At 48.1% G+C, this 22,239-nt stretch overlaps 1 protein-coding gene across 2 annotated transcripts in view; it reads left to right on the forward strand.

Moving 5' to 3' along the window:
* Positions 1-22,239, forward strand: part of LOC138580959 (perforin-1-like) — a 100,431-nt gene that overhangs the window by 52,815 nt on the left and 25,377 nt on the right. For both annotated transcript variants that reach the window (XR_011304380.1, XM_069651918.1), the window contains exon 2: positions 83-682. Coding sequence is in view for 1 of the 2 variants with exons in the window: in XM_069651918.1 (XP_069508019.1) it covers positions 141-682 (542 nt within the window). In the remaining variant the exon portion in view is untranslated. The remainder of the gene's footprint in view (positions 1-82; positions 683-22,239) is intronic.

A 22,239-nucleotide genomic window follows, 5' to 3' on the forward strand; every position in this document is an offset into this window, starting at 1 on the left:
TATAATACAATAGAAATGTATTGGCTTTTGTCACTCCACTGATGTGCCTACTTTCACTGACTGTCTCTTCTTCTCCTTCTAGAGCGTGTTTTGGATCTTTCTCAGCATAGAAAGAAACCAAGTTGGAACACACCAAAAGGATGATTTTTGTTGGCGTTTCGATTGGTTGGGCTTTATGCTGGGCTGCCATCCTCCTTCCCACCATTGATTCTGTCAACTTCACTCTGGCCACGAAGGAGGAGTGTGAAGAACTTGCGTTTGTCCCAGGACACAATCTGCTAGGAGAAGGCTTTGATATCACCACCCTGGAGAGGAAGCAGAGCTACGTCATCTCCATGGAGACTTCGGAGACGGAGGATGGGACCTGCACCACTGTCAGGAATGCCCTGCTCGACAATGAACAACAGAAACTCCCGCTGAGTGTTACAGGCTGGCGCGTAGCACCAAAGTGTTCCTCCAGAGTGACTAGCTCGCTCTATGATTCCGCCGAATCCTTCTCCCACGCCATGAGCGATAGAGTTGAGAAAAGCTGGGGTGCTGGCCTGGGGGTGAACTTTGGGAAATTTGGTGCTTCCGTTGCTGTCTCTGGTTCTAAAAACAAGCTCATTGAGACCGCATTTTCCAAATCTAGTTCTGAACAGTACAGCTTTGCTAGCCAGAAAGTAACCTGCACACAGTACAGGTAAGCTAAAAGTACAATTTGCACTCAATGAAAATGTAGAAATGTCGAAATGTAAATGGATCTTGCTTTCCGAATGTGTCCTAGTGTTGGTCTCAAGGCAAGCCTTTGTTTAAAGCAGGGGTGTCCCGCATGCTGCTCTCCAGATGTTTTAGACTACAACTCTCATGATCCCTTACCATTGACTGTGATGGATAAGATGAATGGCAGTTGTAGGCCAAATTATTTGGAGAACCGCAGACCATTGGTTGAAAGCAAATAAAGCACTGCTACCATGCATGGAACGGAGAGAGCTCTTCACTTAAAATGCGGAATAGTGCTCTGTTTCTTGTTGGTGTGAAAAGATGGGTTTGCTAAATCTTTGCATTGTTATTACTATTAGGTAACGTATCGAGCGTGGACCTAGCTTCGAGAAGCAATGGAGTACTTTACAGAGGTATACAACAATAAAGATACACAACGAAGCGCTTTACAGATGTATACAACAGTACCAGTGCATTGCGGAGCGCTTTTCAGGTGTAACAAAAGAACAGATATACAGCAAAGGTAGGATATAGAGGGGCACAGAGGAGGGGCTCAGCTGTAGAGGGTGGCGGTGAGCACAGGGGCAGATGGCGTCTAACGAGTCAGGTGGCACGAGGGGGTGTGTGATGACCTAGGTGTTGAGGAGGAGAGACTCCTTGAAGAGGTGGGTCTTGAGTTCTTTTCTGAACTGTAGGAGCGTGGGGGCGAGTCTGATGCTGACAGGGAGGAAGTTCCATAGTCTTGGGGCATAGGCAAAGAAGGCTTGTTCTCTGGTCCTTTCCTTTTTGCAGCGGCATTGTCTCCATGGTCTTCAACACCACCAGCCACCGGCTACCATCGTTCATGCCATGCAGCGGCTCTGCCAAGGTAGGAGAGGTTTTTAAAGGCACAGTTGTGCTTGAGCATATGTGGGCTCCCCAATCAGTCACTTCTCAATGTGCACCTATATACACCTTTTATTTTCACTGAGTGCTTTCACTTTCAAAACAAAATAAAAGCAGGTGTGGAAATCACATACCACCTGGGACCAAAGCAAACAAGTTATGAGATATATACATCAACAATTGTGGCGGCTCTGCTGTCAAGGTAATTCCCCTCACCTTGTGCATGCACCCTTCCTATAAAAATAGTCTTGAGAAGGCATTGCAGAAACAGCTACAAAAAAGTTGCACTCATGTTGCATCATTGATAGGATACTATGATCATGACATTTTATAGCAAGCAAACAGCATCCAGCACTAACAACACAAGTCAGCAGGACAATGCAGTCCCACTATCACTTGGACAAAGAACCCAGTATCCTCTGTATCCCTGGTAGATATTAGGCTCGAATGCAGCAGCTGGTCCCTTTTCTCTGGGTCGGTCCCACAGTGGATGCCACTCACAGATTAGCTGGCGGCAATAGGCCTGGCTTGACCAACCGCACCGAAAATGTCTATTAAGGCACACTTTTGCTTGTCACCCGGCTGCTGCGATTCTCTTTTTGTCTCTGAGATACGCCTTCTGAAATGCTGTTGTAGAGGTGGAGGGGTTGCATTTTTTTATTTCCTTACCCAAATAGCATTGAACAAAACAGCGGTAATAAAGAGGGACCCCGCCCAGGCATGGGTGTGAATCCCAAGACAAACACTACTGTGTGTGCGTTGTTCATTACTAGGGCTTCAGTGATCCAGAGGACCCTCTAACAACTGGCGATAAAGTGGGCAAGGAGCCTATTCTTACTCCTCAACCTCCCGGCCTACTAACAGCTGATAGCTATGTCGGCGGCAAGACCGTCTATGCTTGAGCAATGCCGGTCTCTCCAGCGCTGCCGGGTGCACCCAATCAGCGCGGGGCATTCAATCTTGCTCAGCCCTGCTGGCAAGACTCAGCTTGTCGGAGCAATCATAGTAAGGCCTATGAAGCATCCAGGGCCCCACCATTAGGTACCCCTGCTGAGGTGGCTTCAGGAGAAGAGCTATGGGATACTTTGGGAAAATCAACACCCTGGCCCTGAATGTGGGTGCACTCTGCGGTCCGTCAGGGGTGCTTGTGCGGCTGGGCCACACACGGGGGAACACTGCAATTCCAACAAGGGGCCACCACAACACCCGTATTACAGAGACAGCTGGCTCTTGGGAAGGGCATGACACACTCCAAGTCCAAGGACGAGAGGTCAGCTTGAGGCCTGGGTGCTCGAGCGGCTGGTTTTGTGACACTGAGTTATGCATGCCACTATGGAGAAATAAGATGTTGACGTGTTGGTTTCATCCTCCCTTCAAACTCCATCAAGCTCTGGCCGAACTAGTGGGAGGTCAGAAGCCCAGAAAGGTGGCCACCATCGTGGGTATGTTGGGAATTCGCCCCTGAATACGACATCACTGGGGCCCCAGCAAATGTTTTTTTACATGGCCCGGGAGACGGATGGGAGGACGATGAAGGCAATGCTGTTATTCTAGGCAGGAAGTGAGGGCCATCAATGTTCAAGACCCTGCAGGCCAGAGACAATTTGTATGAAAAAACCTGGGTGCTCTGCAGGAATACTATCGCCCCTTAGTCAACCGGTACTATGAAAGGTTTCGGCTGCAACAGGCGCACCAGGACCCGGCGTAGTCATTGGACTCGTATCATGACCGCCTTTGACGCTTGGCCATGTCCTGCTGACTCTATGACGAGACAGATGAAATCAGGGCAAATTCAGCACTGTGCATCATCGTCACTAATGCGCAAGATACTGAAAGAACCAGACATTCTGTTAGAACGGATCTTTGAGCTCGGTTGCACACATGAACTTGTGACCTCTCGCACTGCACATATGGAGGAGTCCTCCAAGGCAGGATGCACAGAGACGGTGCACGCTGTCACAGTGAAAGGGCCATCGAAGCAGAGAGGAAGATTCAGCCAAAAGCATAAGCAAACTGTTGCCAAACAAAGTGATGGACGGCAGAAGACCTGCAAATCATGCAGGGGTACGCCACTGCATGACCAGGCCTATCCAGCTGACGGCCTCACCTGTGGGCACTGAGGTCATCCCAATCATTTTAGCAGACTATGTCGAGCAACATGGCCAACTGTGCAGACCAACCGTCCTCCACCAATGCCACAGAGGCCACACCAGAGACGAGTTGGTGCCCTAGATGATGACCAAAACTCAGTGCTCTTTAGGCTGGTCGGGGCGGTAGACTTTGTCCTTTGTCTCCACAATCTGTCCTGTGGCCCTAGGAAAGTGCTGCAAGCCCAGATGCTCAATGGCCATCATGAAGACGGTCATGCCCATTCTTACTGACACAGGGGCATCCAACAATGTTATGCCGTCCTCCCAATTCAACAGGTAACGTCTGACACCTCAGCTGTCCCAACCCAGGATTCCCATCTTCACATACTTATCGTCACTGCCACTTATCGTCACTGCCACTGGATGCCGTGCTCAGAGCCAAGGTGTCCCATTCCAGGTGAATCTCAATGCCACATTCTATGTGACCCCAGTGGCAAAGGGGACTCTATTAAGCTGTTCAACAACAGAGGACTTAAGGCTGGAGCAGTTCACATCTAAGGTCTATCAGATGGATATAGATGGGCTGCTGGAGGAGTTACAGCATCTATTTGAAGGGGTTAGATACTTCAACGGCCAGAAGGTGCGCCTGCACATTGACAGGTCAGTGCAACTGTTGGCACTGTGCCACCGCAGGATCCTTTTTCACTTGCACCAGAAAGTTGAAGGGCTCGTCAAGCTAGAATAAGCTGACATCATTGAGCGGGTGAATGGCCCCACACCCTGGGTGTCCCCTATCGTAGTGGCCAACAAGCCCAAGTGTCTGGAAGATATCAGAATAAATGTTGACATGAGACTTTTGAACCATGCAATTCACATGGAGCACCACCTGAAGCCTTCGCTAGATGATATCCTAGCAAACCTTCAGGGTGCCACAGTGTTCTGAACACTCAACCTCAAGGCTGGCTACCACCAAGTCCATCTGCATGTGGACGCTCGGCTGATTACAACTTTCTCCTCACATGTGGAGCTATTCTGCTTCAAGAGGCTGTGCTTCATGGTGTTTGCTGCAGCTGAGGTTTTTCAGCACACTATCAGGGATGTGTCGGCAGGACACCCCAGGGTTCTCAATGTGAGTGACGATGTGCTAATTTTCTTGGCCTCCCCAAAAGACCACATGTCTAGACTTTTGGCGGTACTGACCAGCATAGCTCAGCGTGGCTTGACTCTCAACATGCAGAAGTAGGGACAACTAGAGCGAGATGCTTTCAAACCAGCAAGTCTGAGCTACTAGCAGATATATCATTGGCATATTTTGACCCCGCCAACAACAGAACTCATGATTGACGCCAGCTCGGTGGGGCTCGGTGCTGTCCTCCTTCAGGTTGATAGCTAAAGGGATAGAAGACCAGTTGCCTAGATGAGCAAGGCCCTCACGAGCACAGCGTGCTGATACTCAAATATTGAGAGGGAGGTGCTGGAAATTCTGTTGGCTGCAAACATTTTCATTTTTACATCTATGGTTACCCGGTGACCTTTTTTACGTACCATAAGCCACTCATCCCTATGATGGTTAGGTGGGCTCCTCATCCGCCCATCAGTCTAGAGCGCTAGCTGCTACAACTCTGAGAGGAGAGCGTCACGCTGCTGTTCAGAGCTGTGGCTGACAACCCACCAGCTACCTGTCCAGACATCAGGTGGGGCAGGAAATTGAAACGTAAGAGGCTGATGAGGACATGGAGGGTTACATTGTCATGGTCACCCGGGCTGCTGACCCAAGGTTCATGTCGCTAGAGGACATTGATGAGGTAACCCGCATGGATGTGGGACTTCAGGAAGTGGTGACAGAGCTACAGTCCGGCCAGTGGAAATAGTTCTTGATGGCGCCGCAACACAGTACTCCCGATGCCCATTTGTCTATCCAGTGCCTTTGGAGGGTGAAGGGAGAGCTCTCGTGGTCCATGGGGGAGTCCTCTTGCATCACACCCAGCTGGTCATCCTTCTCGAACTGCAGTTATGGGTCCTAAATCTTGCTCATGTCAACCACCAAGGGGCCAGCAAAACTAAGGTGCACTTCCACAAGAAGGTATGGTTCCCTGATCTTGATGCCAACGGGAGGGATGCACTAGCATGTTGTGTGTGGTGCTAAGCGGCCTTGATGCAGGTGAAGGAACCCTCCATTTCCTCCTCAGAAAGGGCTACGGTGCTGTGGCAGTCGCTCAGCATGGACTTAGGCACAGTGCTACAGTCGATGCATTTCCTCATCGTCCTGGACAAGTTTTTACTGTACCCAGTGGTGCGATTCATTGAGTCCACAGTGGCCGGAGCTGTAATCCCGATACTCGAGGAACTGTTTGCGGCTCACAGAATCCAGGAGTCTGTCCGGTCAGACAGAAGGCCACCCTTTCAGAGTGACGATTTTGTACGGTTTATGCGGTTCTAAGGGGTCTCACACAGGTGCATTATGCCCTGCTGGACGCAAGTGAATGGAGACGTGGAGAGGTTTAAGAGACACTGAAAAAAGCATTTTGCATCACTGTAGACAAGGAGCAGCCCCTGGAGCAGGCATTAACGCCGGTTCTGATGGCGTACCGGACAACATTGCATTTGTGCACAGGAGTTGCAGCAGCAGGAAGGTAGAAAGGTGTGGTCCCTCATCCGGTAAAACACAAATCCAGTTGTCTTGAAGTGCCAGATCCCGTGAGGAAAAGGGAATCCCAGGAGAGAGCCAACACCCGTGAAAGTGCCAGACGGCAGCTGGAAGGTAATCCGATGTATATGGGGGACACAGTGTTGGTGCGCAAGCAAAACCCATGGCACAAGTTGTTTCTGCCCTATGACACCAGCCCCTGGATGCTAGCCAGAAAGCAGGGGTCCATGATCACTGCAGTGAGAGCACAGGAGTCGCTTACCAGGAACTGCAGCTGGTTTCAATACTTCCAAGGGACGGGCGAGGAAGAGCAATCTGAAATGGAAGGCTGTCCGATACCTGAAGGCCCGCGAGCCTTGATTGTAATCAGAGCACCAGAGAATGCCCAGAGAGGAAAACAAAGAGTTGACAATGCAAGAAGGACCATAGTCCTGATACCCGCGTTGACTGGAGCGGAAGCACCCTGGGAGGTTCAGAAGCTTTGTGCTCGAATAATACAGGGTTGGAAATGTCACTGGATGACATGTGGTTTTTATTTATTGTTGTTTGTTCATGATGGTTGGATGGGATGTTATGATATGGGACGACTCGAGGCGAACACTACTGTTTTCTGTGTTGTTCATTATTGAGGTCTCCAATGGTCAGCAGGACCCCCTAACAGGGTGCACATATCAAGCTAAACCTTACAAGACCCCTCCGACAACCGATAACATCTGACAAAACTATAATCCAAAGACCATAGTCTTTGAAATAGTCATCATCCTGCCAGCAGTACTGTTGCTTTAAGGTGAACAATTTACAACTCTGATGTCATTGGCACTAGGAAACCAGTAGAGAAGGTTCCTCGCCATGCCAAAAGTGGAGTCCTTTGGATTCACCTTGCTAGGAACTTTTAATCACTGCCCCTTTAAGAGATATGCGCTCTGGTATGCTGGGAATGTAAGGAATCACCTAGCAGGGAAAATGACTATTTGCAGCTGTGATAGTGAACACCCATCTAGATGTCAGAAGTACCTCACAGAAGGCTATGGCACACACAAGTCCATTCTGAGAGTGGAGGAAAACAACATTTAATTGGTACTTGTTTGGAAAGTCCTTGTAACCAACACATGCAGTCAGCATTTCCCATTGGCAGTGTGAAGCTGATCCGCACCGGCGGGGAGGCAATTGAGATTCAAAAGTGGTTTTAATCACCTTACAGTCATGTAGACCGCTCACAGAAAGGGACCACTGGCTCCAAAGGTATGATATACAAGAGAAATGCCACACAAGCCCTGGGATGCCACAGGGGGAGGTAGACACATCCAAATCGCTGGATTAATCCCTTAAAGACTTGGTCCAATACCAAGGTACCAGAACTTACAGCTTCTGGAATTTAACACAATCCATCACTGCCGCTCACCCAGTCTTAACCATGAGTGAACAATCTCATTGGTAGCCCAACCACAAGGGAGGGATCACAGGGCTATATAAGTGCAGAGCCTCTGGCAGAGTGTCAAGGTGTTAGAGTTGGAGCAGGCTGCATGTGTTTGGAGAAGGTTGGAGAGCAAGGATCTAGGTTGGAGGAGGCATCAGAGAGAGGAAAGAGTTTGGAAGAGAGCAGAGCTTGCTGAGTGGAGGAGTTTGGGGAATAGAGAGTGATACAATTCATCTTCTGGAAGTTGGTTTAATACAGAGGAATAAGGTTGGGAGTCACATGGTTTAAGACAGAAGAGGGAGGTTAGATTTCATCTTGAGGTGGTTGGTTTAAAGCAGAGGAAGGGGTTTGGAAGACATCTGGAGAAATTTGGGAGAGGCTTGAAAGGGTTTAGTTAGTGGCATCAGGAGGGATTGGTAGAAGGGATCAGGGTGAGGTTGGAGAACAACATCAAATCAAAGTACCGTTGGCTAGCCAGGTAATAACCAGGGAGTACATGAAGGTATGAGAAGGCATATTTGGCCTAAGGCAGTGGGTATGGGTGGGGCCCTTAGCAGAAGGTGTCATGTCCCGAACACAAGGAGGAACACGCATGTGGCAGTGAGGAGGAGTAGGACCAGAGCAGGAAGTGAATGTAGTGAAGAGGGCAGGAGTCGGGACCCTACCCCAGGGAGGTGACAGAGCCTCATAACATCCAAGACTGAGCATCGAGGAGAAAAAGAAGACCCTGTAAAGATCACAAGAAGAGGGTGTGGTAACCTGTGGTAAAACAGAGCAATGACACACACAACACTTTCAAATGTGATTCAACAGGAAATATACCAAAATGTTGCCTCCCCCTATCCAAATGTTGCCATCCATATGTGGGGGGGATTATGGGATATAATACAAGTATGGGGGGGCTGCAGGGAGATTCCCCTACATATGTATGTGGTGTAAAGGGGCTTGAAAAAAAGAAGAAAGGAAAGTCTGCATTTTCATCCGTCGGACTTCTGGGGGTCACAGTAATCACATAGATCTGATTCAACAATACCTATATGAATTCTCTTTTTGGGAAGGGCGTGGCGCAAACACCTACAGGATCTAGGGGATAATCTAAAAATGATATGTGAGTACACCTAAAGTAAACAGCGTCAGGGTGAGACAAAATAATCACACAGATTGCTTCATATGTTCAACACCCTGTAAAATCAAAAGGTAAAAGTTGCAAAATCTATTCTTACAAGTCCTTGCTCCTCCTTAGTAACCCTACACTACAAAGTAATGTAATCTTAACGGTTTCTTAGCGTCCAGGCTACCCTAACCTGCAAACACAAATTATTCTAAAATTCAGCCAACAGATGCGTTGTTCAATCCTAATTTAAAAAATGTCCAACCCTAAACTAATCAAGAAAAACAATTTCCTTCTGGGAAGGCTCTTCCAGGGTTTACTCACAGAATAAACTCTCCACAGTCTTGTTTCTTTGCCCCACTATCTGAAGGCCACTCCAAGGGTCAGGTTCTGCAGGTCAGTGCATCAGGTTCCTTCTGATAGGCTCTCACTCAGTCTCTGGTTTCCTGAGCTTTCACATTTGGTCTCTCCCAGACCTTGGCTTAGCTGCATTCATGATAGGTCTCCTCCAGACCTTCGGTCACACAGCATTTACAATAGGTCTCTCCCAGATCTTGTGCTTCATGGCATTGACTTTAATGACCCATCACCACTTATATAGGAAGGTATTCACCTACTCAGAGACATCTCGCTGAGGGGTGACTAGATGGCTTCCTTGGACTTGAAGAACGCCAACCTGACTCCTCCCATTTTGCCACTGTTAGGACATTTTTTGCAGTTGCAGTGGGGCACACATTTGGTAATTTTCGAGCCTGCCATTCGGCCTCTCCTAAGCACCACGGTGCTTCATGAAAATGAGGAGAACTATAAGCAGTAGCCCTCAGGACTCAAATAATTTGATTGATTATTTAGCTGGATACTCCTGTCCCAGGTCGCAGACTGTCACCAAGCATATGAGGAGAAGACTACAGAGACGAGGCTTTGTAATCATTTGGGTGAAAATTAGCCACCTCCACTCCCCCATTCTGGAGTTACTCAGATTGAAGAGGGATGCACCGGCGGCTACAACCTACAAAGCAGAAAAGGACACGACATGAAAATGGAATTGTGCATTTCAATGGTTCCATGTGTTAATATCCCAGCAAAAATATCTCCATACAAGAATGGTGTTGTTTCTGGTGGAAGTGCATGCAAAAGGTAAGTACAAAAGACAAACCAAAAGCATGAGCCACATACGAAGGCAACAATAGTACCCTACAGAGCTGCCCTATTTGGAGATGCCAATTTTCAGAGAGCTGAAAGCAAACCATACTATGAGACACTACTGTTGTAAGGGAATGAGGACAGAGCCCCTTTAAGAGAAAGAGCTCGAGACTATGGGAGGGAGGCGGGAGGAAAGGGAGGGGCAAGGGAAGAGGGAAGTTTGTTACAGGGAGGAAGAATAAAGTGAAGGTCATGGATAACGCTGGCTCCTGTGTGGTATGTCTTAGGGTGTGTATGAGGCACAACACAGTGCAGAGGGCGGAAAGGGGCCCAGCAGAGTGACGGGCGCAAAACGCCCATGTCATCTTCGAATGATTTATGTCTGCAATGGCGTAAGCTGTCAGCAGTGAACCGACGATCACTCTGTGTACCCTTCTATTCAGTACCCTCTCCAAACCCTTCTCATGCAGATTCCATTATTGCCCCTGAATGACCCCTCTCTACTCCTCTCTCCTTCCCCTTCCTCCTATCCATCCCAGTACTTCACATCTTCCACAAAAAAACACCCCTTATAGTTTTCAGGCTCCAACTTAATTTACCCCTTGTTAGAATGGATTTCTAAACTCTGCCCTGGTGGACAGATGTTTAAGAAACCACCCTTGTTAGATGAACAGGGCACACTTCTGGGAAGTTAGCCAGACCAAATCACGGTAGCTTGGAGAGCAGTCAAGGCTAAGTCTCAGGAGGCGTGAAATCATCGTGGGTCCCCAATGAGCACACATAGTGAAACACCAAGAATTAACATTAGACAGTAGTACACAAAAATATATAGGGCCTCATTATGAGTCCAGGCCAAAATCAGTGGTAAATCCTCCGTAGCGGAATTAGCATTACCGCCATGTAGAACAGCAGAATGAGTGCTGTATTCCAACCTGGTGGGCCCGTGTACAGAACAACAGCAGTAACGGTAATTCCGCTCAACGGAGTTACCGCCTATAACCAAGTACATGGCGGAATTTGCACCAAATATGAGCAGAATTTACCGTGCCGCCATGCCGGTCAGCAAAATGTTACTCTGGTCGGAAATTTGTCATTGCTATATAAGGAAGCACAGTGGTAGCCATGTTGGAAATCACAATCCATCAAATATCTGGACAGAGGAGTGCCATCTAAACACTCAGACAATTTAAAATATGTCACGTGGAAAGGGCAAAGGCAGGGTGCCCGATATGAGGCTGCGTAAGCCAGCATTCTCAGAGCAGGAGCTGACTGTACTAGCAGGGCAGGTTGTGGCCCTCTCCGAGGAGACTTCTGGGGCCCAAAATCGCAAAACCAGCCAACAGCGGAAAAACAAAATATGGGCTGAGATCAAGGACAAGATGATGGCTGAAGGCCAAGTCCAACGCGAGTTTGATGACATGAGGAAGCGACGGAATGACCTTAAGGCCAGGGTCAGTAGCCTAATCTTCCTCCACCGCCAGAAGACAACTGCCACTGGAGGTGGAAAAGTAGAACCACTGCAACTTACACCCTGGGAGAAAATGGTCAGTGGCACCTTGGACATGATCGTGATCGAGGGTGTGGGCATGGCCGAGTTTGGAGTCAGCAGCCAGGGGGAATCTGGTGAGTACCTGAGGGAAATATGGTCCTACACATGGCCTACCCTGCAGGTATTCCCACACACAGACTGCCATACATGCAAGCGAAGTGAACCCCAGCAAGCATACACAATCCATGTGAGGCATCACGCCGCAATGACTTGAGTCAGTGAAGCAATAACCCCCTTACATGACACCCAGGCATGAAGTGGAGGGAATGATGTAGCCAGGAATCACCATTGCAACGCAAAGCGGAAAGGTACAATGCACATCCACGTTGCACATCACAACCACCCTTTGCCCTCACAATGATCACCCATGCACAGGCAATGCAGCCATTATGTAACCATTTGACAAGCCTGTGTCTGTGAATGCACATACATCAGTGGATGATTATGTCAGACCCACAAGCCCACCAACTGCAAAGCTCCATGTAGAGACATTGACAAATCCATGCCCAACATTAAGTATACCTGACTCACACACAACTAAATGCACTGAAATCACCTGACTGCACCACCAGAAATCAAGCATCAACAGTCCAGATGCACATTTGGACGGACACCTTGTCGGTCAACCCATCCCAGGGTTGCACGTCCAAAGCAAGCAGCGCACCCCACACCTGGCACCTGGTCTCCCAGATGCAATGCATGCTATGAACACAGTGGCTGAAACATGATGAATGCCCCCCCAGGAGGCCCATTACACAGTGACGACATAGTGCAAGTGACAGTGAATGTTGAATTTATTTATTTCAGTTTGTAATGCGCCGGAGCCCGCAGGCGTCAGGGCGCAGAGGAAAGTAGAGATTTAAACAGAAGAAAGGGTCAAAATACCAAGACAAATCACTCGAAAAGAAGAGTTTTCCAATGGTTTCTAAAAGTAAACAGATTCGTTTCTGCACGCACCTTAGCACCAAAGTGGTAACACACATTTAAATTTTCCCCAACAGGCACTCTAGACACCCAGGAAACAACTAAGTTGGCTGGACCCTCCACACCACCTGCACCAATTAGTTTCAGCAAGCAGCCAGATCAAGGCAGTTTGGGGAGAAGGCCACTGAAGAAAAAGCACCATGTAAGTGGGCAATTGAAGAGGGAGACCGAAATGTGGACCTTATTGCACCTATCCCACTCTCATCTCGGCAACAAAGAAATGAGAGGTGTACATCGTGCTTGCGCCCCTCCTCTCCATTGTCGATGTATCGCAGGTGTGAGAAATGCTACTCACTTAGACAATCATTCAGACCCTATCCTGATGACGGTGTTGAAGAGATACAGCTGCAATCAATGGATCAAGTAACTGTAACCTCGAAGAAAACCGATGACGTCACAACTGACACCATGACATAGATGCATTAGACATGAAGCACAAAGGCATCCTTGCATGAAGTTACACAGACACTTCAATTTATTGCTGGCACACACGAAGAACATGCTTATGACTCACATAGTTAGAGGACTGACACACGTACACATTCGCAACACGAAACCACAATATGCACAAGAATGCATATGAACTTCCTGCTGACACTTCAACGCAATTAACATGGGCGGCCATGTAAATAAAGATGGAAGCCACAAGTACATTGGAGTGAATGGAAGGAGCAGAGAGGACTCAATGATACAGAGAAAAGCTTACAGGCTGAGCCCGCTGAAGCATGTAGATCAGGCTTCCAGTGTTGCCACTGTGCATAGCCTTGCCAAGGACACTGAGAGAGGGGATAGTTTCAAGTTAACAGAATAGATAGGAGAGCTCAATTTTTTGGTCCCTCCATGCATGATCTGAACCTGCAAGACAGAGCCTATTCATTCGAGCCAAACTGAGGTGGATGTTCCCATCGAACTGAAGTCAGAACATACAATAGTAATATGAGGTTCAAAGCCGAATATTCTGTCTCAAGGCCTAGGAGATTGGAGATGGTAACTTATTGAGAACATGCAGCACCTTCCGGCCATTCTCGCTACCTTGAATAGTTGCACTTCGCCTGGTAACTTTCCAAAGCTCCAAGGCTGAGAAGACCCTTTTTGCCCAATCCCTAACCACCTTCCATGTTAAGCTTACACTTTGTTGCACTGATCAATCACCTCACACTAACCTGTAACATTTGTACTCGCAAATTCAGAGGTGGTTTTAGGGGGAGCCACCAGACATGGTTTACCCAATTACCACACCAACCCCTTATAGAATGTGTAAATAGTTTACCTTACTAACCAAATGTGATGTCATGTACTAACAAAACTGGTTGAGAGGCTCATGACGGATGAGAGCGCGTGTGGAGAATGCAGCATTGTTCTTACTGCAATCCCTGTCATTGAATTTTTAATAAAGACATTGAAACTTTGTTCCATGGCTGGGTCTTCCGTTTTTTGGTGCATGGGATTTCCTTGCCACATTCCTCCTGCGTGTAATTGGGGAGATTGAAAATAGGTCCCCTGCCCAGTAATTCAGGTGGTAGCAGAGGATGGTCGCTAAGACCCCTGGCAATTAAGACCATTTATTCCCTCAGCGTGCCTGAAGGGATGCATTGGAACCTGCAAGGACTGGATTGAAAATCACGTGTGGACACTGAGAGGTCGCCAGTACCGCCGTGGAGAAATTCTTGCCCGCTCCCTGTGGGATGCCAAACAGACCAGATGGCAGAGTGGCAGATTGTGGGAGAGATGGTTCCCGAGGGCTTCAGCGGATCCGCGGAGTGTAAGTATAGACTCTAGGCGCTAGCTTATTTAATCAGATGATGATGTTTCCCTGTTTTCTAGGTGCTAGCTTAGTTTACGGATAAATTATGTAAGGATGCCTGTTTTGTAGGCGGTCAGCTTAGCTTACGGATAAATAATGTATGTATACCTGTTTCTAGGCGCTCAGCTTAGTTTATAGATTAATTATCTAGGCACTAGTTTAGCTCACTTAGGTCGTGGAAGGTGGTTTCTTAGTTTATCATTATAGATCTATTCCTATGCTCCAGTATAGAAGAAGGACAGCATATTTGTTGGAATCCCCTGTGATTTGAAAAGCAGGAAGATGGCCCTATGTCAGTTGTGTTGTTGTGTCTTTGGGTATTGTGGGATTCGGGAGTGCACGCAAAGTATTGGGATTTTTGCCTTAGGCTTGTGATGTCACATTAAAGGTTGTTAATAGGACATGACGTGTTGATGTGGGAGTGAAGGCCCGTATTGGAGCACATACTTAGTGGCGAGAAAATTGAAAAACCTGGGAGAAACAGTGGTTTCTAATGTTATGAAGCGATGTTGAAATTGTAAGAGTGTCATACCATTTGGGTTGGGCTCGAGGAGCACGTGAAAGGATTGTTGCTTGGCCTTTAAGGGCGGAAAAAAGAGTTTGAGTGATACGCAGAGCATGCTCCCGTTGGCATTGGTGTACCAGAGAGGCTGGTGGAACATCTGGAGAACTGTTCTGGTTTTTGAGAATTTGATTAAGAACTGATGATTATTGTGATATATTGACTTGGGTCCTTCCTTTCCTCCATCTCACTCTCTACTTGTGGTGTTCCCCAGGGGTCTAGCCTCTCTCTCTAGCTGTTCAACCAATACCTGGCACCCCTTGCCCACCGCATTGCCGCTCTCTGCTCCAACTTTCAATTCTATGCAGATGATACTCAGCCGTTTTCAGGGTTCCCTCCGCCACCTCTTCTCCCTCTCTCATCTCTGACTGTCTGTCTGCCATCCAGGAGTGGTGTGCCGCCAATGATCTCTGCCTTGATGCCAGTAAAACAGAGATTATCCTCATCGGCACACCTGCACCATCCTTTCCTGTCACTCTCTGGCCGCCCTCCCTTGGCACTCTTCCTGCCTCAGGGTCATCTTCGACTCCACACTCTCCTTTTCTCCCCACATCTCTGAAGTCTGTAAGAAGTCAAACTCCCAACTGCAGCTTCTCAGAGGTATTCTTCCTTTCCTCTCCTTCACCCAGAAGCTTACTGTCTCTAGAGCTCTGGTTCTCTCTAGGCTAGAATACTACAACAGCCTCTTTCTAAATCTGCCTGCTTCTACTCTCCGCCCTCTGCAACTCATCCAGAACAGGACTGTGAGACTTGTCCTTGGCCTCAAGCCCTGGCATTGTATCTCTCCAGCCCTGAAATCTCTTCATTGGCTCCCAGTGGCTGCAAGGGCTAAATTCAAGACCCTCTGCATTGTCCACAATACTTTCTGGGGAATGGGTCTAAAATACCTTTAATTCTCCCTCCGTAAATACCTTCCCTCTCGAGCTCTTCGCTCCTCCACCTCCAACACCCTCAGGGTCAGTCGCTTCTCCAAGCAACCAGTTGGGGAGTAGATCTTTTTCCTCGGCTGGGGCCGCCCTCAGCAACAGCCTCCCTGCCACTCTGAAACTTGAGGAGAACCATCTCCGGTTGTGGAGGCACCTCAACACCTTCCTCTTTGCTTCTGCCTTCGTTCTTCCTCTCCCCTGCTGATCTGTCTACTTCAGCTGCGTGCACCTGGCTACCCTCTGATTTCGGGCACAGGTGCCTGCCCACCCAGCCACACACCTGCACTGCCTCCTGGCAACCCTTGCACTTGGGTCTGTATCTGCAACCCTACAGTTCCCTTACCTGCACTTATCAGACACCCCTTGTCTGCACTTTAAACCCAGCACTTGCCACCTTGCCGGCTGCACTACCAGTTGTTGTTGTTTTTATCCCTTGCTCAGCACTTTCCACCCCTTCCCTCTCCCCTGCACTTGCATGTTCTGAATGTCACTGTGCCTAGTAAGATTGTTGTTTTTGTCCTCCCTTGTTCCCCTCCCTTGCCTCGTTGCGCTCTGAAACACATGTGTATGAGCGCGATACAAATAAAATATCATATCATGTATTATTTGAACAATTGTTGAACGTGTAAAAAATCCTGACTTGAGGTCAAGTAAGTATCGGCAGTCAGAAAGTGACGTGCCACCATGGGGGATACACCCCTGAAGCATTTGTGCAAGTCCCTTCCATGGTATCAGGACAAAATATACAAGTATAGCACAGAATGGACTCGCGATACAGGGGGCAACATGGCAAAGCCATGGCCCCATGAGGGCAGTATTTCCAAATATATGCTGCAACACATGACCACGTATTTAAATGCTGCATATAAAGGGAAAACATTGAGTAAATGATTAGCTATATTGGAGCTATGGAAAATGTTTGAGGACAGGGAAGAGGACCCACCCAAGAAAGAGTGGATGGTGAGATAGCACAATGTGGGGGGCCAAGCGCCCACAGCTCCTCCGCCTCCTCCTCAATCTGGTTCCATGTGATAATATCCCCGCAAAAATATCGCCATACTAAAATTTCGGCATATTTTTGCGGCGATATTACCCCATGGAACCTGCGGGGGACCCCCCCGCAAACCCCATATATTTTTAAAGGGAGCGGGGGACACCCCCGCAACCCCCCACCCATTTACCCCATAAATTATCCCCACCAAAAATATCGCCTATGGCCGTTCCCGACGGCCATATGTACGGCGATATTTTTGGTGGGGATAATATTACCTGATACCCTCAAACTACAGATGCTGTGACAGAAAGCCAGGGATTTTACCCCTTTAAAGAATTAAAAGCAGCAGCAGGATATACCAACCCCGTTTATGCACCACCTGCGTATAGCTGCAAAGACATACTTAGTGACGGGAAGCAAGCAAATAAGAGAATAGGGACTATGGTTGATGAATGCAAGGAGTGCAGCAACCTGCAAGCAAAATTGACTGGGGGCGACAAAGTGACAACAGGACATAATGGGGATTACGAAGTGACAGTCCCATCAAACGAGTGGGTAGGAGGACATATATTGCTCAAATTGGCTGGAAGGGCTGTAGTAGAGCACAGAAGCGCTGAGGTGGAAGCTCAGAAACCCAAAGAGAAAGAGGAAGAGGATGGAGAATGGGCAGAGATAATGGAGGAAGTGAAGAGAAGAGAGAGGGAAAAGAAAGAGGAACAGTTGAGAAGGGAGGCAGAGAGAGCAGAAGAAAAGGAAAGAGAGAAAAGAGAAGAAAACACAGAAGGAAATAGAGCAAAGGGCAATGAGGAATGCAGAGGAAGAGGAAGAAAGGCAGTTGAAAGTGAAGAGGAAACTGGAAATCGAAAGGCTCATTAAAGAGTGTTAATGTAGAGAGGAAGAAGGAAGAGACAGAAGACAGGAGCAGGAAAGAGAGAGAAGTAGAGAAAGACGCCTCAAGGAGGTAGAGGACATCATAAGGGGACCAAAATGCTTAAATGACGATGAGAAAGAGGGGATACAGAGAAGAATAGGGATACTGTATAGGAGAAGGAGGGATAGCGCCTCTGCCTCTATGGCAAGCAGGAATATAGCAGGGTCTCCATTGAGGGGGGTGAGTGACTCACAGGAAAAAGCAATGGGGAACTGAGAGGGGAAACGCATGTTAAGGAGGCTTAATTTTGAAGATGAAGGGGTGAGGACAGCGAAGACAGCATGGGAATCATGGGGTCAGATGAGGACCTAGAGGAAAGTGACGATGAAGAAGGGAGGCCATGCCGCCCCTCCAGGGAAGTAATCCCTGAGTGGGAGACACTGTGGGGTGGAGAGGAAGACATTGAGAAGGGCAAGGTAGAACCCGGAGGCCGCCTTGAGCGTTCCAAAGGCAGATCGCATAGCACAGACACATTTACTCCATATGCACAGAGGCTGAGAGCCTTACCGGGACAGAAAAGAGCAAATAAAATGTGAGTATTCACTACCACGAAGGACGTAGGGAAGCATGACAGATGGGTAGGACTGACTCAGTTTCCATTGCTGGAAAAGGGTGGTAGACAATCACAATATATACTGTGGCAACAGATGGACAAAGATATCTTGAGGTGTAAGTTACAGTCGCTGACTGCAGGAGCAGGGAAATGGACATATGAGTTAGAAAGACTGGGGCAGTTTGCAACATGAAGAACTTACTCTCAGCCATTCTTGAGGAGGTAGCTGACGATGTTTGGAAACAGGCAGGGTACCCCAGAGTGATGGCACACAGCACACTGTTCAATAACTGCAGAACAGTTGTATGGCATGCTCAGCGAGTACAGTACTCAGGCACCTCTGACATAAGCGTGATTATGGCACGCAAAATGCGTGAGAACGAAGACCCACTTCAATACATTCAGGAGATACAAGAGTGTTGGCATCTCGAGACACGGGAACCATGGGATAGAGCAGTAGAGTTATTTGATCACATATTAAGCTAAGGGTTACCAGAACAGATACAGAAGCACTTAAAGAAATTAGTGGGGATAGAGGCAGAGCCATGGTCAGAGATTCAGTTCATTATAGTACATTAGTGTCGACAAATGCAGGAAAATGCGAGAAACAAAGGTGAGGAGAGGAAACAGGAGGAAGCAAAGTTAGTACAGTAAAAGCTATCTAATAATACAATGGAAGGGGCGATGCTGACGAGCGGAAAGGTATTGGCTATCCAGAATGTGCAAAACCGACAACAGGTGGCAGGGAGACGTTTTGTGAGAGGAGGAGATGGTATTGGTATGGTATGGTATTGTTTATTTATAAAGCGCCTATACACATGCAGTGTTTCAAAGCGCTCAAAGAGGGTGGGAACACAGGGAAGAAACAACAGTCACTCAGAGCCCTTGAAATTCTGAGACGATAACTGTCTGCAGAGGCAGAGTAAGTAAAAAAGATGCATTTAACAGTTTGGATACAGCAAATATGCCTGAGAATGATTCTGCAGTTTTTATCAACAGGTGCACATTAAGGGGTGAAGACAAGGAAAACAGACTGACGATCTTCAGGCAGAGATGCATTCAGATCGAGCAAGTGCAAGACGGTCAAGGGAAGGCATCCAAGTGCACCCAGTCAGTAGAAACTGGGATAAGTGCGGAGAGAGAAGCTCTCATGGATTATCCCCCATTGAGGGGGATGGCGTGCAGGGCCCTGAGGCAAGTACGAAGAGGACTGGCGGGGGTGTCCGGGACCTGTGAGACTCTGCGGTAAACCAGGCTGCCAGTCAGCAAAGCTGTATGGAAGAGGAGGGAGAGATGGAAAGAGCTGAGAGCTAGGTTAGCAGGGTAGGGGGAGTGTTACGCTCATCTGGTCTCTGCGGGGATGTTGGGGCACGGTTGGAGCCCTCCCTGGACTTGGCTTCCTTGGATCGGCTCTCTCCACCAGCTGCTGCACAGTCAACTACTCTGGATGCTGGTACTGTCCCTGAGAGAAGATGAGAGGCAATGAGACTGGCATGGTGATGTTGTGATTCCCCTCTACCCTTTCGTGCCAGAATGAAGTAGCAAGCGTTTGCCCATGCAAGCTCACCTGTTTTTTCATAATGATGGGCTCTCCGTCCTGCTTCTTGTAGCAGGGGTGCTTTGGGTGGACCGAGTTGCTTCACTGGCCCTTGGAAGTGGCGACCCAGACCGGCTGTGACTCACCACTTAGAAGGTGAGTGTTCTTAACAATGATTATTGTTCGCATTCTTATTATAATGTCCTTTGCCATGGTTATAGTTTGTAATTCTTGCGACGTCTTTTTTCTCCCCTATAGGTGTGAAGATGGCAGCCCGGAGTCGCAGTGTTTGGAGAGGGTCCAGTGATTCCCCAGAGGATGATGAAACCTTAGAATTAGATGGTAATTGGCTGACAGGGTACAACTCTAGACTCTGGTATGGCACGGCCGAGCGTTAGTTATTTATGCAACTTCTGACCTGTTGTGTTCTTTTCTCTTGCAGGAGAAGTCCGGTGACATCGAGCGGAGGACGACTGCTCGGAGGCCAGTCCGCGGCTGCAGGATAGAGGGTTCTGTGAAGAAGAAGAATGGAAGACAAGCTCCCGCGTAACTGGACGTCCGGAACAGGTGAGAAAGTACTCCAACTCCGATTACTATGGGAATCAGGTAAGATGCGATGCGCTTCAGACTATGGAGTGCAGGAGACAGGTAAGGTGCGCCTTCAGCGATGAAGTAGCTGGAATCAGGTAAGATGCGCCTTCAACGATGGAGCAGCGGGAATCAGGTAAGATGCGCCTTCAGTAATGGAGTAGCTGGAATCAGGTAAGATGCGCTTTCAGCGATGGTGTAGCTGGCGTCTGGAAGATGCGCGACGAGATGATGATCAGGAAAACAGGTAAGGATGGCGGTAAGCGTTACGCTGCAGAAGGACTAACACAAAGCGCTGATATGAGAGCGGGTTGGCCTTAAATAGGCTGGCCCTGGCCCCTCCTTTTGGACCCGCCTTGTGGCTCCACCTTGCCACTCCCAGAAGTTCCTGCACGTGCTCCCCAATGATCTTCTATGGCCACGCCCGGCCCTGAAGCACGTGCCTTAGACACAAAGTGTGCAAAGCACACTTTTTTATGAGCCTGGTGCCAGAGGCGCTAGGAATGGGTCCATTTGGACCCTGTAGGTGAAAAAGACATGGGCCCTTGCCCAGTGGCCATGACAGTGAGAGAGAAGGAGGAAGAGAAGAGAAAGGTATTGAAGAGTTTCCAGAACTTAAGAAGATCAGGCTCAAGATGGAGGGTGGCAGGGAGGCATTTCCAGAGGGAGGTACCTGCTGAGGATAGGATTCTCCCGCCAAATCTCTTTTTGGTGAATTGCCTCACTCGCAGGTCCGTAAAGGGGCAACATACTGCCCTGTCTAACAATATCAAGGTGGGACTGTCAACTGATAATATTCTGCCTCTGTGTTCTGGATCATATCACAGACAAACAGAGCTTCACTCTCATTGCCCATCAGATGTGTCTCAGTGACCCTCGGGGAATTTTTTCCCTGTAGTCGAAAGTCACCCATAAAGTCTTTGCCGTGCACCATGGACATGCAAGGACTAACCTAATTGATAGATGGGTGAAGGAAAGAAATATGCGTTATTTTTATTGTATTTATATGTATTGATTCGAGGAAGAGGGGTGCTAAGCACAAACATAAGAGCAAGTGGTGGAACCTTTATAAGGGTGCGAACCAGGGCCAAAAGAAAACAATAAATATATATGAAGCATGGTTGTTATGTGTTAGGAGTTGATAAATATAGCAAAGTATCCATGATTCACAGTATTGATATGTATAATAAAGAAAGCGCAAAAAACTCATTAAAAAGATACCGTCCATTACACTTAGCTTGCTTGTCACTTACCTTCTGTGTGATGCCGACAATAAACCTTGTTGCATGAGGCTTGGATCTCAGTGTCTTCTTAACCCACAAAGTCACTTCAACTTGGCCATACCTGAAATTTGAATTTTTGCTTTTGGAGATACTCTTTTCTCTTCTTTGGGGAAGTGAAGATCAGAGAACTAGAAGCTCAGGTGAAACAGGCAAATTCTGGGAATAATATCAGTCAGCTGAACCATCACAAATGGGTCCTTGCAAACCATCAGCCATTGGTCTGAGATCGATCGAGCAGGCAAAGTTGCCCATGGTACCTCATGTAGCAGCAAGACTGAACATCATCATCATTAGTGAGGAGATCCAGAAGTTACAGACCCCTGTACTTGAGCAACCCAAGCTGGGTTGCTTGATGATTCACTCATATGGCAGACCAAGGCCTAGTTGTAGAGGAGTCTTAAGAGAGCAATTCTTCCTGCAGGCCAAATGCCTGTCAAGTTTGGAGCTCATTTGTTCAGGATAGAGGCAGCTGATGGTGTCAGGGACTATGGGGGTAGAGGGCTTTGATGATGTCAGCAAGTGGGGCCAACAGT

Source organism: Ambystoma mexicanum, chromosome 3p (assembly GCF_040938575.1).
Source record: "Ambystoma mexicanum isolate Mex_15411 chromosome 3p, UKY_AmexF1_1, whole genome shotgun sequence".
NCBI lineage: Eukaryota > Metazoa > Chordata > Amphibia > Caudata > Ambystomatidae > Ambystoma > Ambystoma mexicanum.